Source organism: Poeciliopsis prolifica, unplaced genomic scaffold, assembly GCF_027474105.1.
Source record: "Poeciliopsis prolifica strain line A6 unplaced genomic scaffold, Auburn_PproV2 SCAFFOLD041, whole genome shotgun sequence".
Taxonomy (NCBI): Eukaryota; Metazoa; Chordata; class Actinopteri; order Cyprinodontiformes; family Poeciliidae; genus Poeciliopsis; species Poeciliopsis prolifica.
This window is the reverse complement of record NW_026562416.1, coordinates 627,501-643,455: the sequence shown is the minus strand read 5'-3', so window position 1 is coordinate 643,455 and position 15,955 is coordinate 627,501. Positions and strand designations below refer to the sequence as shown.

At 46.0% G+C, this 15,955-nt stretch overlaps 1 protein-coding gene across 6 annotated transcripts in view; it reads left to right on the top strand.

Moving 5' to 3' along the window:
- The first annotated feature begins 331 nt into the window (after nt 1–331).
- The window catches only part of LOC129375724 (MAP7 domain-containing protein 1-like), a 23,552-nt gene continuing 7,928 nt past the window's right edge, over nt 332–15,955 (top strand). For 3 of the 6 annotated variants that reach the window (XM_055054963.1, XM_055054961.1, XM_055054960.1), the window contains exons 1-8: nt 332–685; nt 5,699–5,875; nt 7,923–7,991; nt 8,111–8,131; nt 9,316–9,479; nt 9,824–9,932; nt 10,588–10,692; nt 14,656–14,775. In XM_055054963.1, coding sequence (XP_054910938.1) covers nt 628–685; nt 5,699–5,875; nt 7,923–7,991; nt 8,111–8,131; nt 9,316–9,479; nt 9,824–9,932; nt 10,588–10,692; nt 14,656–14,775 — 823 coding nt within the window. In that variant the 5' untranslated portion in view covers nt 332–627. The remainder of the gene's footprint in view (nt 686–5,698; nt 5,876–7,922; nt 7,992–8,110; nt 8,132–9,315; nt 9,480–9,823; nt 9,933–10,587; nt 10,693–14,655; nt 14,776–15,955) is intronic. The other 3 variants (XM_055054962.1, XM_055054964.1, XM_055054965.1) reach the window with 3 other exon arrangements.

Sequence of the window (15,955 nt, the reverse complement as noted above, 5' to 3'; positions counted from 1 at the left end):
TTTCAATTTTACTTAATCATTAATTAAAATTTTCTTTTTAAATGTGTTCATATTTTAAAAATTTCTATATTAAATCTTTTTTCAGTGGAAATTAAACAGACAAAATTACATTGTAGGTCATTTATTGACATGGATTTAATTTAGTTTTATGCTTTTTATTTTTTTTCTACTTTATTATCTACTTTCTTTTACTATTTAATTTAGTTTTATTTTACTTTGATTTGCTTGCTTTAATTAATTATTATTAATAATAGTAATAATAATAACAGCATGTTTTATTTTGAAGTGTGTGACCGGAAGTGTGACCTTCCTCTTAAGAACTTGACCTCCTCGGTTTTCAGTCTCTCCCTGTAGATTCCTCAGTGAAGACCCTCACACCGCAGAACCGAACCGAACCTCTGAGTTTCAGAACTCACCTCACGGTTCCGGTTCGGAAACCAGATTTGAACACTTTTTAGATTCCCGGCGTTTGTTCTATTCGGATCCCGTTCTTTCCCCCGCACTGTCCGCGGTTCCGTTCCTTCCTCTGCAGCTGGGTGTGTTCGGCAGAACTGGACCGGAGTTCGGCTCGTGTACCGCGCTGGTTCTGAGGAATGAACCCGTCTGCACCCTTTCTGGACCGACACCATGGATTTTAAAGAGCTGGGGGTTCGCCTGGAGGAGAAGCTGACCCTGACAGAGAAGAGTGAGTAACCAGAACCCGTCCTGACCCGGTCCGGTGCGTGGCACCGGTCCGGTTATCACGTCCATCACCAGCAGAGAGTCAGCCAATCAGATCAGTCGCTCAGAGGCTCTCTCTGCTGGTTCTGCCCAGGTCGGTTCGGCTGGTCCAGAAGGGAGGTTCTGGACCAGAACTTTCCTTGTCCAGAAAAGTCCCGGATCATTAGTTGATGCCTCAACAGTTGATGGTTGCAGGTTTGAATCTCCAGATGTTTCTGCTGGGTTCTGGTGGAACCGTCTCTGTGTGGGTCAGAACCTCCTGCAGGTTCTCCAGAACCTCCTGCTGGTTCTCCAGAACCTCCTGCTGGTTCTCCAGAACCTCCTGCAGGTTCTTCTGGATGTGTGACGGGGCAGCGGACTGAACCAGCGGCAGGGGAAGGTTCTGTTCACTGCAGAGGTTGGTACCGACGGTACTGCTATGATCCGGGTCAGAAGCCCGGTCTGAATGGTTCTGCTGCAGAGGTGGTCCAATGTTCATCTTCTGGGTCTGGTTGGTTCTGGTTCTGGTTCAGCGGTCTCCAACCTGGGGCTCTTTGATAATTATTTATAATAATAATAAAAAAGTTATTTTATGATTAATTCTGTTTTATTTCTTTCTAAAATAATTTTTCCATCTACATTGTAGAAGAAAATGTTTCCATCATCAATCTTTGAAACTCTGGACCTGACTCCGGTTCTGTTGGTCCAGTTGACCAGTGGAACCGGCAGTCCTCTGGGATGAGCACTTGGACTAGGACGTTCTCTTCCAGATGTTCTCCTGGTTCTGCTTGGCTTAAACTGGGTCCAGAAACCTCATTCTGGTTCTGTGCAGCGAAACTTGATGGGTTTATTCTAGAGCTCAATCGATTAATTGTGATTAATTGATTATAATTGTCAACTAATTTTGTTTAATCGATTAGCGATTAATCGCTAACAGACTCTAAAAGAGAGAACAGAAAAATAAATATAAACATTTTGCATCTGAGATGAAAAAACTTTCTTGGTTTGTCGTCCTCTTCCACCAGAGCTCCTTTAGCAGCAGGTTCAGCTTCACCTGGTTCACTTTCTATAAAAATATCATATTAATCACCTTTCATGACCCGTTATTAATCAGTTAATAATCAATAGAGCGGCTCAGTCTGCAGATGAATTATTTGCCTCAAATGTTCACTAAATCAAAGCTGTTATTGATTTTCATTTTTATATTTAAAAAGAAATTCATTTGTTTATGTTTTCACATAGTAAAAAATACATTTAAGAAAAATCTGCAGAATGTAAACTTAAAAAAACGATTAATTGTCAGAATAATTGATAACTAAATGATTTCCAGCTGCAGTTTGTTTGGTTCTGCTCAGCTGAGTTTGAAGTTTGCTGGTTAACCTGAAGCTGTGTCAGATGCTGTGCAGCCAGAACCAGAACCAGACTCGGAACTGGACCTGCCAGGTGACAGTGGGATGACAGGAAATGGTTTTTCTTCCTGGCCTCTGCAGCTCTGATCGTTGAGTTTTTCTCTGGAAGTTTCTCAGCGTTCCGGAGGCGCAGCGCGGGAAGATCCGATCCTCTGCACCAGTTCTGGAATCAGCTGGAATCAAGGCAGATTCCTGAACGGCTGGACGGTCCTAGAGGAGACCGGGCCATAGGCGTCGTAACAGGGGGGGCCAGAGGGCCATGGGCCCCCCACTTTACGGGCCTGCCCCGCCCGTCAGCTGGTCCCAGACATCCACACAGCCTGCGCACATCTCTGTGTTTATATACAGACAGAAAACCTGTGGCACTGAGATCTGGACCCAAAGGCTCCAGATCATAACAGTCACCCAACGGTGTACGGACCGGCGCCGCTCCGGGTCGGGTCGGGATCCGCTGGGTCATGTCCGGAACAGTTTGGCCCAAAAATGAAATAACAATTCTGTATTTGTGCCACATCTGGGCCACATGGAGTAGTTCGAGAACCGTGGCGACATTTTCTTTCCGCCAGCGTTGAACCGTCAGCTTCACCTGCAGCGGCGGCCATCTTGGCTCTGGGTGAGGCGGAAAGCTGCCAGACTCGGAGGAAGACGTCTGATCCCAGCGACTCTTCATCGTCTGTCTGTGATTCACAGAGCAGCTGATGTTTACCAGCAGAGGCTCCGCAGCGTCATCTGACCCCGTTTCACTGCTGACTGTCTCAGCAGCACAACTTCAGGTCAAAATATCAAAACGTTTCGATTATTTAAAGTAGGAGGTGAAACTCATGAGGTCACTTAAAGAAACCCCAACAATCAGGAGTTCACAGAAAATGATCTGCCATGTCCAACTCATGAATGGAAAGTTGAGTGGAAGAAGAAAGTTGGTGAAGAGTGAAGACTGCCAGAATCCACAGCTGCTGAGAGTCTGGTTCGCTTTGGTTTGGATCAGTTCTGGGGTTCTGATCTGCTTCTCGGCCCGCTGGGTTCTACCGGGTCTCTGATCCAAACTCCACTGGTTCTGATCCGACTGGTTCCCCCTTGATTCTGACGGATGCAACAGAACCAAACAGTTCTTCTGGTTCTGGTCCAGATCCAGAGCACCTTTCAGCTCCTCTGTCCTAAACATCTGGACCAGAACCAGACTCTGATCAGAACCAGACTGGTACTGCTGTGGGTGGAGAGCCGGATCCTTCAGAAGAACCTGGGTGTCTCTGAACCCGGCCCAGTTGGGCTCAGCTAAAGTGGGTTTAGATTTGTATGTGTTTAGAATCTGACGAGTTCAGGAAGTGATGTCACGATGAGGTCATGGAAAACAGGAAGTGAAACTCAAGATGGACGCCTTGATTTCCTCCTTTTTCCCTTTGGCCTCCTTCGGCTGGCGGTCGCCATGGTGACCAGGGAAGCAGGAAGTTGATTGTGAAGGCATCGGTTCTGGTTTGGTTCTGGTTTGGTTCTGGTTTGGTTCTGGTTTGGTTCTGGTTTGGTTCTGGTTTGGTTCTAGCTCCGTTTAAACTGGACCTAATCTCTGACTAACTAGTTTCAGTTCAGAAGCAGATTTTTGTTTTGGATCAAACTTCAGTCAGAACCGCAGAGTTTGGATTTTTTTTCCTCCCTGCAATCAGGAAAGGTTCTGGTCGGGTTCTGTCAGGATGCATGCTGTCTGCTTCTCCTCGTTCTGCTGGCTGTGAGGAGGAGCATGTGAGCCGTGCTGCGACACTGACTGCAGTGTTTTGCTCCAGGAATGTGTTTCCTCTGTCCCGCGGCGCTTCCGGCCCTGAAGGAGGAGGACGCGGGGTCCGCCATGTTCCAGGGGGTTTTCCAGGACAAATCCAGGTTTTTCCAGGTCTTCCTGTGTTGTGATCCTGCAGCAGCTGCTCTGTGGTGAGGCGTCGGCTGCTCAGAAACATGCCGCAGATTCCTGACCCAGATCCAACATGTCCGCGCAGCAGCCGGAATGTTTCCCTGTCAGAACCCTGAAAACGGGCCGGCCCGCTTTACTGAACCCCAGAACCTGTTCTGCTTTCAATGACCTGGAAACATCCCAGCTTAGATCATAATAAATCTTCTGTGGGACAGAAAGTGAAGTCTGACTGGCTCTGTGAACAGACTCCCTGCTGCAGACGCTCTGCGGTCGGGTCGCCGCCCTGAGGAGCCTCGACTGCAGCCAGAACCTTTTATGGGCCACATTCTCTCCAGCTAATAATATCTTGCAGCAGGCGGAGGAGCTTTCTGGGAAATGGAGGCGTCAGGAATGTCAGCATCATATGATGCTGCAGCCTGGAGGCCGTTAGCATCAGACATCCGAAATATCTTCCAGCGTCATTCATTTATTAACACCGAACTCCACAGAACCTCCTGCAGCTTCCAGGAGGTTCATGAACCGGATCCAGAGTCAATCAGAGGATTTGGATCTGCAGCGTCTCCAAACTGAAACAGAACCGCAGACCGACGTTCATGTACTGGTACATTATTAATCACTTGTTAAATACATTCTGCAGCTTTTTTCTTTAACTACGAAAGCCTTTCTAGTCTTCAGCTAACTCCGCGGCTAACTCCCCGGCTAACTCCCCGGCTAACTCCCCGGCTAACTCCGCGACTATTCTTCTTCAAAAACTTCTTCTTCTGGAAGTTCGAGGAAGATGGCGGACAGGGTAGTCATGTTTCTCTGAGCTCCCTAACATGTCCCTAATAAATACTACTAGTAAATATCTGAAATATCAGTGCGAACATTGAAGTATGAAGAACAGCAACAGGTTTATGACTGCATCCTCAAGGCTCCGACAGTGATCAGCTGCAGCTAGCAAAAGGGTGAGAGGAGCCAGGACCCCGACCAGCACTGAAAAAACACACATGGAAAAAAGAACAAAGGGTAGAAGAAATGAACACTGAGGCTATTCTGAGCGCTATAAGTTCCTCAGGACAGAAAGTAAATGACCGCATGGCATGCTAATGAAGCAGCACAGTGCTATGCTAGCGGCTATTGCTAAGTCGGTTCAGCTCAACTAAAAGATTGCAAAAACAAAATAATAGACTTGGAGAAACAAGTGGATTCCCTCTGCAAAGAGAACATGCAGTATAAAGAAGGAGTGCTGAACTGTGAAAGATATAAAACACGGTGGTTCAGTCAGAACATCCAGATGAAGTGGTGAATGAAGAGCCGATGTTGTCCAGAGTGGGTCGAAAGCTGCATCAGAGGGACAGACAGATCATCATCTGGAGGAGAACTAAAACTTCTCCCATGTGCAAAGAAGAAGGAGTTCTCATCTCTGAAGATTTGACACCAGAAGGTTGGAAAGCGAGACCAGCACTCTGGACAAAAATGGAAAAAGCAAGAAAAGGCAAAGCTGCGGCTTCAGGGCCCGTTTGGGTTCATAAACGCATCATGGATATTTATTCAGCTGAGAACTGAGATGCAGCACAAATGAATATGGAAAGGTAGTGGACAGTTCTGCTAAATGGACTCTCACTTAAAGGTTCTCAGTCTCCTACACCAGTCTGGTTTCTGCCTTCAGCGCATGTCAAGTTTGACCTCTGACCTGTCTTCTGTGTTGCAGCCCTGCCTCTGTCGTCAGACTCTCCGTCCCTCCAGAAACGAGACCAGAACCCAGAGAAAGACCTGCTGACCCCGGACGACTCGGCCGTGTCAGATCTATCCCCTAAATCAGACTCCAGGACGGACGGCAGACCTCTGACCCCGGCCTCCAGCAGCTGCAGCCCGCAGCCCAAGAAAGGTAGGGAGGGCTGCACGCTCCTGGGAGACCGTCCTGGTTCAGCTTAAATTAACATGAACTTTGTTTATAAAGCAAAATAAAGTGAAACTAGTCAGAAAAACATCTGAAATGTTTTTCAGTGTGCTTAACACACACACACACACACACACACACACACACACACACACACACACACACACACACATGCGTTAGCCTCAGTTTACATAAACACATTAGTGCTACTCTCATCATATTTCTCCATATTGTGAAAATGACCTTTTGTTTCCTTTTAAATTCGATAAAATTTTGACTTTATCTCCTCATTTAACTTGTTCTGTAATTTTACGCCATGAATTGAAATACAAAAGCTCGTTCTTAGACTTAGACTTAGACTTAGACTTGACTTTATTGATCCCTTGGGAAGACTCCCTCAGGAAATTATAGTTACCAGCAGCTCACAGGCAAAAATGTGGCACACAGTAAGCATACACAAAATACAAAAAAATACAAATTAAATACAAAACAAAGAATATAAATACAACACAAAAGGAAATTATAGCAATTTGGTCGATAGATTGACCAGTGATATGGTATTATTAATTGACGACTTGATTCCATCGTCACAATATTTGTGATGATGGGATCATCACTGTTATTGTTTTTATTGCTTATAAAAAGCAATGAAATGATGATCAAACTTTCAGGCAACAGTCTCTGAACCTGCTGATGCCTCACGCTGCGGATGTGTTACCATGGAAACAACATCTTTAGGAGATGTTTTCATACTGAGTCTACTGGGTCAAACCGGGTCGCTCACCAGAACCATGGTTCATAATGAGCTACTGATCCACTAACTATCAGTTTTAATTTTTTTGTATTTTTCAACGGTTTCTGATGTTTGATGGCGTTTTCGGGGCGTTTAGCTGCAGATAGCGGTGCCGTGTCAGAAGAAGGCTGAGCCACTTTAATGAGCAGAACCAGATCCGCTCTCAGCTGCTGCAGCGCTCCTCAGCTGGGCTTCCTGCTGCAGACGGACTGGGACCAGTCTGTCCCTCCCAGTACCTGCTGGTCTGTCTGCCTGTCGTTCTCCTGCTTCCCGAGCGACTCGCATGTGGAGACGTGGAGGCGATCTGTGTGGGACGCTCTCTGCAAGGTGGAGGGAGGGAGGGATGCAGGTTGCTATGGAGACAGAGCAGAGAAGTGCTGCAGGGAGCTCTGATTGGCTGATCATGTTAGCACACATGTACAGGGCGCACAGAAGAGAAGAGAGGCCAAGGTCTCTACCGCCACAGACCTGCTGAGCCGGTTCTGGCTCTCCACTAGCAGTCAGTGTTGCAGTGCATCTGAAGAGGCCTCTGACTGAGAACTGTTGCTGCCTCACATGCTAGCAGCTTAGCATCCAGGCAGCAGAGACGATATTCCACAGTAACTTCCTGGATGAGTGGATCTGCTGATCATTTGCTTTTGCTGTTTCAGTCTGTCTGGCTGTCAGAAGGCTGTGGGACGACACAGTTCCCCTGAACAATGTAATGCTCCGGCTGGGTGTTTGTTTGGACTGGAAGCTCCTCCAGTTGGTTTGCCAAAGATCTGTTGCTCATCATGACGGATGGACAAGAATCCTGTCATCTCTGGGATTTGGGGTCATAGGTCAGGTATTATTGGAGCTTTTGAGATGGTAATCAGCTGAAAACACCTTGTTGCCATGGCTACATATCAGGACTGTTGGAAAGTGAAAAAGTTCATCCAGATTGAGAAAGAATAATTATCTAAACCATTCAACCAGAAAATGATGAACTGAACATCTGGAAACAGCTCCAGCCTGCTGCCACCAGGTGGCGCTGTTCTGGATCATTACAGCTCCGGCCTGCTGCCACCAGGTGGCGCTGTTCTGGATCATTACAGCTCCGGCCTGCTGCCACCAGGTGGCGCTGTTCTGGATCGTTACAGCTCCGGCCTGCTGCCACCAGGCGGCGCTGTTCTGGATCTTTACGGCTCTAGATGGAGGCTGATTTCTTTACCTGCTCAGTTCTCAGATTTTTAATTGGTCTTTTTACTGTTTTCCCTTCAGACTCCATGAACTCAGAGCAGCGGCAGAAACTGGCCAAGGAGCGCAGAGAGGAGCGCGCTCGCTACATCGGTAAGATGTACATGGTAACCACAGTAAGCACTCTGACCTCCGACTCTGATGCATGAAGCCGGGTTCGGTCTGGAACTTACCTCAGTTTCTAACGTTTGTTGTTGTTTTTCTGCTGTCAGAGCAACAGACCCAGCTGCAAGGTAAGCTGCTATGCTAGCATCCAACCGTCCATCCAACCGTCCACTCCTCCCCCTCTGCTTCCCTCTTGTCCATCCATCCATCCATCCATCCATCCATTTTCTAACCCCTTGTTCCTACTGGGGTCAGGAGGAGCTGCTGCCTCTCCAGCTGCGTTCCAAGTGAGACGCGGGGTCACCTGGACAGGTCGCCAGTCTGTCACAGGGCAACACAGAGACAGACAGGACAAACAACCAAACACGCTTCCCTCTTGATTCTGTTTAAAGTTCATGATGTCTGACTCCAGCAGCAGCCAATCAGATCACAGTAAACTTCAGCCAGACCAGATTGATTATTGAATGGTTAGCAGGTGCTCAAAGATCCGCCCCCTGACCTGATTGGCTTTCATTCAGCCTGCATGTGGAATCGTCTCACCTGGCGCTCTGTGACAATTTCATAATGAAGCAGTGAAGGCCTGATTAGTAATCAATTAATCACAATTAGTCAATTATTGAAATAATCATCTAATTTAGTAATAAATGAACTGCTAAGCGGAGTAAACAGTACTTACTTTTTACTGAATGTCATATTCAGATCAGCAATGAAGCCAAAACTGAACAAAACATGAACTTTCAAATTAAGATGAAAACAAACATCTTCATCTGAAAATCTGTTTTACCCAGAATTCCTCTAGTGGCATCTGAATAAATCCATTCATCACCCTTTTCTATCCATTTATCAATTATTTGACCAATAAACAATCAACAGATCAGCCATTCACAGTATTGATGTTGGAATGACTTTTAAAATGATATAAAGAAGGCAGATTGTTTCAGTGAAGAAACAGCATCAGGCTGCAGCTTTAATGTTTCCTGACAGTTACAACTTGTTTTATTCTGAAAGGTCCAGATTTAGAAGCCACTTCCTGGTTCACTCTCTGGCCATCCAGCTGCTTCAATCAGCAGCTGGATGGATTTATGACATCAGCTGCAGCTGATGGTGGTTGTCAGTGAATCACGGTTCTGGTTCTGGTTCTGGTTCTGGTTCTGGTTCTGCTGTGTTTGAAAAATCCTGCAAAAATTCCCCAAAATGTAGAAAGAAAACCAGATTATTTCAATGTGGAGGACGACAGGCGATCGGCTGGGATCAGCCCCTCAGGTGACTTCCTGTTTGTCATCGGCTGTGTGTCTGTGTGCCGACGCTGCAGCCGCCAAGAAGGCCCAGTGGCTGGAGAAGGAGGAGAAGGCGCGGCGGCTGAGGGAGAGCCAGCTGGAGGAGCGGCGCAGGAAGCTGGAGGAGCAGCGCATGAAGGCGGAGAAACGCCGCGCGCTGCTGGAGGAGAAGCAGCGGCAGAAACTGGAGAAGAACAAGGTGGAGACTAACAGCTCTTCAGGAGTCGGTCTCCAATAACCACTTAACTATTTCCACAAAATCAACAGCACTTCAATTCAGAACCTTTTAACTTATTGAATCATCCGAACTCCACGACAAACATATTTATACATGTAATCTGTTCTTCAGATTGGAGCAAAGTTGATCTGTCCAGAGTTACTCTGATCATTCATGGAGCTTCTTTAGGCATTAGCATTAGCTAAGAGCATCTGAATGTTAGCTTTGCTGATAGGCTAACTCCTTTCAGCACAACTTAAACACAACAAAAACTAAAAAAGGTTTAAACTGTCTGGCACGTTAAACTGGGCTGCTGGTTTCCATAGGAACGATACGAGGCGGCCATAAAGAGGTCAACAAAGAAGACGTGGGCGGAGATCCGGCAGCAGCGATGGTCCTGGGCCGGCGGCCTCAACCAGACGTCCCGCAGAGAGAGTGAGTCTCAGAAACCTGACATCCTGCTAGTAACCCGACGCCTGGCGCTGCGGCCGATGCTGCCGGCGCTCTGCGGCTGATGCTGCGGCCGATGCTGCCGGCGCTCTGCGGCCGATGCTGCCGGCGCTCTGCGGCCGATGCTGCCGGCGCTCTGCGGCCGATGCTGCCGGCGCTCTGCGGCCGATGCTGCGGCCGATGCTGCCGGCGCTCTGCGGCTGATGCTGCGGCCGATGCTGCCGGCGCTCTGCGGCCGATGCTGCCGGCGCTCTGCGGCTGAATCTATACCAGGAAGCAGCGCATCATGAGGGGCGTGCCAGGCGCTGGTGGCCCAGATCTATTTCTCCTGCTAACTCTTAGAATCCCAGAATGCTTTTGGGCATCAGTTGGTTGAGTCTGAAGTCATTAGACAGCAGAGAAACTGACTTTCAGCAGCTGCTGTCCATCAGTGACGAATTCAGATTCTGAATCTGGTGAAATCAGGTTTTTATTCCTAACTCTCCCAAACCTTCCCAAACTTTCCTTCCATCCCAGCTTCCACAACAGAGTCCAGATTGGCTGAAAGGCGGCGGGGGTATCCCGACCCTGGCTGAAGGTGAGCCGGGTGTTCTGGCCCCCCATGTGAACAGCTGTCTGTGTTGCGTTCTCTCCGGTGCAGGCAGATGCTCGGCCTCCACGGTCAACCTGCCCCGACAGGTGGAGCCTGTCATTAACAACAGGCTGTCCAAGTCCTCTGCCACCCTGTGGAACTCCCCCAACAGAAGTAAGGACGAGCCGACGTCAGCATCCACCAGGCCTCCCTCCTCATCCCCTCCCTGACCCGGTCTCAGTGTTCGCTGTCGTCTGTGGTGGCCTGCCTGCCTGCTTGTGCTTGGTGACTGGTCATTTACCACCTGCTCCCTCCTGCCGTCACGCTCTCGGTCTCGTGTGCATCGTGGGTTTTACTTTGAGTTGGTGGTTTGTCTTTATTTGAGTCCTTTGCATTTTTGATCACCTCTACATCTTTATCGGTGTGTCTGTCTCATGGGTCTATGAGCTCACATCCTGCTTTTCACTGAGCGCTCTGTGCTGATGGTGCTGGGTGGTGTTCAGTGCTTATTGAGCACACTGTTTAAGATGGGAGACATCATAATATGTTCCAGTTAGTTACTTAATGAGTTCAACTAACAGAGCATCATGTTTCAAATCAAAATCTGACAAAGATTTTGTTGTTTTATGCAACCCTTCCATTTTATGAATGTTAATGACTCATATACTCTCCACTATGGTGGATCATTTGCTCAAAGCAAAGTTTTACCATTTAAAGGGCTGTGAACTTTTTCACTGCATCACTTTGAAAACAACAAACTGTTTCTTCTGAGGCTTTATGGCTCTGGAGTTCTTCAAAGTAAATGTTAATTGTTGTGGTATTTTTAACCACATCAAAGTTCAGAATACCTTATAATGGCCAACTTTCTCATTCAGTTACGTACTTCATATGAAATGTGATATAATTTGGAATTAAAAGAAGAAACTTGGCTTTCGGAGGTTCCTTCTGACTCTAACCAGGAAACACATTTTGAGCCAAAGGCCTTTTTTAGCATCCTCAAGTAGCAGCAGGATCAGTGGATAAATACAGTTCTACCTTTGGCTCACAGAAATGTTTCGAGCTGTAAAGTGTTTTAGAGTTAACAGTTTAACCAAATCACTTTAAAAACAAGAGCCCTGCTTTTGAGTTTTCATGACTTTGCTACACACTGGAGTAAATGAAACCATGCACTGTGGTAACAAAGTTAAACATATTTTATATGGACATGATGTGATTTAGGGTCAAAACAAGAGAGCTGTCTGTTGTAAGTTAGCTGCTAACAACAAGAAGCTTCGAGCTACTGCAGAATGCTAACAGGCTAGCTCTGAAAGCTCAGAGCTCAATGTCAGGACAAATTATTATCTTGTAATAATTAATAGATGGTTGGTTGTAGTGCAGGTCCAGCAAACTGACCTACGCGGCGGGTGCCGGCGGGGTCCTGGTTTAACTCACCAGGATAGAGGACCTTTGACCTGCTGAGGAGGAAGAGGAACATGCAGGACCCACTGCAGCTCCACTGATCTAACATCTTACTATTGTCTATTTTTATTATTTTTCATAATTTTGAAGTTGTATTTCAACAAGGATAGTTTAAACTTCATAAACTCTGAAGGGCCAAGATGCTAAACCAGATCTGTAGTTCGATTTGAACAATTTTGGAAAAGTAGTCAGATTAAAACTGAATTGGAAAAAATCATCATATTTTGATTCTGCAATCATATAATAAGAAGCTGCAAATTTACCATTAAAACTTATTCAATTTGGGCCAAAGGGTTTATTTGTGATCTATATTTTAATCCAACTCATGGCAACTTAATGAGATTTATCTAAAACATTTACTCTACAATGTAAAAATGATTGGAATAAGTTCATTTAATTGTGGTTAAACAAGGGAAAATGTTACAGCCTTGTTCAGTATCACCTGAGCCGCACCTGGAGAGCCAGGAGCCTCATGAACCATCAACCATTAGCTGCTTTTTATTAGGCGCCTTCAGTTCAGCACTGGCTACGTTGCCACCGGTTTTACACTCAGATTTGTCTCATTTAGTCTCATTTGGACTGAAATCATGCTGAGTTTAGGGAGGAACAGCGCACAGGTCCAGCGAGTTCATCGCTGTCAGTTAGGCTCATTAATTCAGCTCCTCAGTTGAATTAGCAGCATCGTTTTTTTATTTCAGACTGGTTTCTGATCAGCAGGTTAACGCCCAGTTCATAGCTGTCATAGTTAGATCATCAGAGGAAAAGGAAGGAGTTTCTCAAGGCCACACATGATCGCCTAATGATCCCTAATAACAACAATAATAAAGCTTATTACTCATTAGTTAAGCTTAATTATCGCTAGCTAACTTCTCTGGGCTTTGATTTATTTATTCGGCTTCACCAGTTGTAACATGAACCATTTAGAGCTAGCTCAATTCGGCATCTCCATAACTTCTCCTTCCGCCTCTCGTAGCACAGAACGTCCGGTCACATTTCAAAATAAGAGGATCAACATAAGTCACCGTGAGTTTTACAGTAGCAATTTTCAAACGTTTGTAAGCAGGGAGGAATAAATGTAAATACCTTGTGTTAAAAAATAAAATCCGTTTTGGTTACTGAAATAAAGTGAAACTGACATAAGTAGCAAAAAACTAATAATTATTACAAAAATGATGCTATTTCACCTGGCCTTGCAACAAAGCATTGTGCCGTTAAATCTTATTTTGTGGTTGAAGGTTTTAAAGCAGTCCCTGCAGATGAGTGATTTCTGTCAGTGAATGAAAGATTTCTGCTGCTGGAACCAGCCAAGCAGTGTTTGCTGCAGAATCACCCACTGTGAATCTGCAGATAAACTTCATCTCAATGCAGCTGCAGCAGAACGGTGATCACAGAAAGCACAGAGCCGTTGGTTAGGGTTGGGGTTAGGTGGGTGGGGTTGGGGTTAGGGTTGGGGTTGGGGTTGGCTCATGCTCTGGTTAGGAGGATGGATGACGGATGATGGTAAACAGTCCGTCAGTAGCTCAGCTTCGTCCTGCTGCTCGGCGAGAGGAAGAGGAGGAAGGATATGTGTGTTTCCTAGCAACAGGAGGTAGTGAGGTTGTCGGTTATAAAACCCGATGAAGAGCAGCCTGTCGTCTTGCTCAAGGGGTTGCTGGCTCGTTCTGTCGGTTTAAAGCGTGTGCCACAGTCGTCCATCAGCGGTTCTGTTTCCTGTTGCTGCTCCAGTCAGAGAAAAAAAGTGAAAATGTGAGTAAACATTAAAACAGCTGTGATGTGTTCAATGGCGGTCTGATCATTAATTGGCCTCGGCTGCTCAAGTTTGAAAACTAACAAGCAAAAACAGGCAGACCTCCTTTTATTCTAAGTTCTGAATACTAATGAAATCTTAGGAGCTTTTTTACAAGCAAAAGGAAACGATAGGACCAAAAGTTTACCTGTTTCTGAGCCTTAAAGGAAAACTAATGGAGCCAGAACTATTTTATGATGGAGAACCAATGAAAAATTGATTCTTGAGTAAGATCCTTGGTTTTAAGAGACATCAGAAGAAGGGCAGTTCATTGGAGGTGAAAGGTCAAATCTGAGGTGTGTGTGCACCTCAGATCTGTCCCAGAACCAGCTGTAAATGTTCTGGTCTCTTCTGGAAGCTAATTCTCAGATTCCTGGCTGGACCAGTCGGTGGTGGGCATCGCTAAGTAAGAAGAAGCTATGCTAGCACGATATTTAGCCAACACTAATGCTAAAGTGCTAGCTTCAATTCAGATTATATCTGTCCCTGAAAACACTTCAACCCTGGATCAGCAGTTTAGTTTTGACATGATGAATCCAAACTTCATCTGGTCGAACTTTATTTAACATTTAAAGTTTATCCAGACAAACTCATTCAGGAGAACCGAGACGCGCTAAACGTGGTGAAAGGAGACATGAAGAAACCAGCTTCAGGTGTAAAAGTTTGCCTGATTTCTTGGATTGTTGGGATGTTTGTGAAGGGATGAATGTTTGGAAGCTGCAGACTGACATCAGAGATCCATCACCAACCTCATCATCCTGCTCAGTGCTTCATGTGTTCATGGATTTATAACACATGAAGGAAGCAGAAGCACATCAGCAGTGTGTGTGTGTGTGTGTGTTTCTCTGTCTGTGTGGCGGTGAGCAGTCAGTGACGGCGCCCTCTTGTGTCAGCCCGCAGCCTGCGCCTCAGCCCGTGGGAGAGCCGCATCGTGGAGCGGCTTATGACGCCGACGCTCTCCTTCCTGGCCCGCAGCCGCAGCGCCGCCACGCTGCTGAACAGGAGCGACTCCGGTGAGTGGTGAGACGACGGGGTTCTGGTTCTGGTACTGGTTGTACGACCTGCCGATTATTCCTGTTTATAAATAGATAATAAACTAGAAATATTTCACAGTTTGGACTCATTTTAGTCAGAGGAAGAACTGTGTGTGTTTCTGTTTCTGTGTGTTTCTGTGTGTTTTTGTGTGTGTGTTTCTGTGTGTGTGTGTTTCTGTGTGTGTGTGTTTCTGTGTGTGTGTGTTTCTGTGTGTGTGTGTTTCTGTGTGTGTGTTTCTGTGTGTGTTTCTGTGTGTGTTTCTGTGTGTGTGTGTTTCTGTGTGTTTCTGTGTGTGTTTTCTGTGTGTGTTTCTGTGTGTGTGTGTTTCTGTGTGTGTTTCTGTGTGTGTGTTTCTGTGTGTTTCTGTGTGTGTTTCTGTGTGTGTGTTTCTGTGTGTTTCTGTGTGTGTTTCTGTGTGTGTGTTTCTGTGTGTGTGTGTTTCTGTGTGTGTTTCTGTGTGTGTGTTTCTGTGTGTTTCTGTGTGTTTTTGTGTGTGTTTCTGTGTGTGTGTTTCTGTGTGTGTTTCTGTGTGTGTGTTTCTGTGTGTTTCTGTTTCTGTGTTTCTGTTTCTGTGTGTTTTTGTGTGTTTTTGTGTGTGTGTGTTTTTGTGTGTGTGTGTTTCTGTGTGTGTTTCTGTGTGTGTGTTTCTGTGTGTGTGTGTTTCTGTGTGTGTTTCTGTGGTGTGTTTCTGTGTGTTTCTGTGTGTTTCTGTGTGTGTTTCTGTGTGTGTGTTTCTGTGTGTTTCTGTTTCTGTGTTTCTGTTTCTGTGTGTTTTTGTGTGTTTTTGTGTGTGTGTTTCTGTGTGTGTGTGTTTCTGTGTGTGTGTGTTTCTGTGTGTGTGTTTCTGTGTGTGTTTCTGTGTGTGTTTCTGTGTGTGTTCTGTGTGTGTTTCTGTGTGTGTGTGTTTCTGTGTGTTTCTGTGTGTGTGTTTCTGTGTGTGTTTCTGTGTGTGTGTGTGTTTCTGTGTGTGTTTCTGTGTGTGTGTTTCTGTGTGTTTCTGTGTGTGTTTCTGTGTGTGTGTGTTTCTGTGTGTGTTTCTGTGTGTGTGTTTCTGTGTGTTTCTGTGTGTGTTTCTGTGTGTGTGTGTTTCTGTGTGTGTTTCTGTGTGTGTGTTTCTGTGTGTGTTTCTGTGTGTGTGTTTCTGTGTGTTTCTGTGTG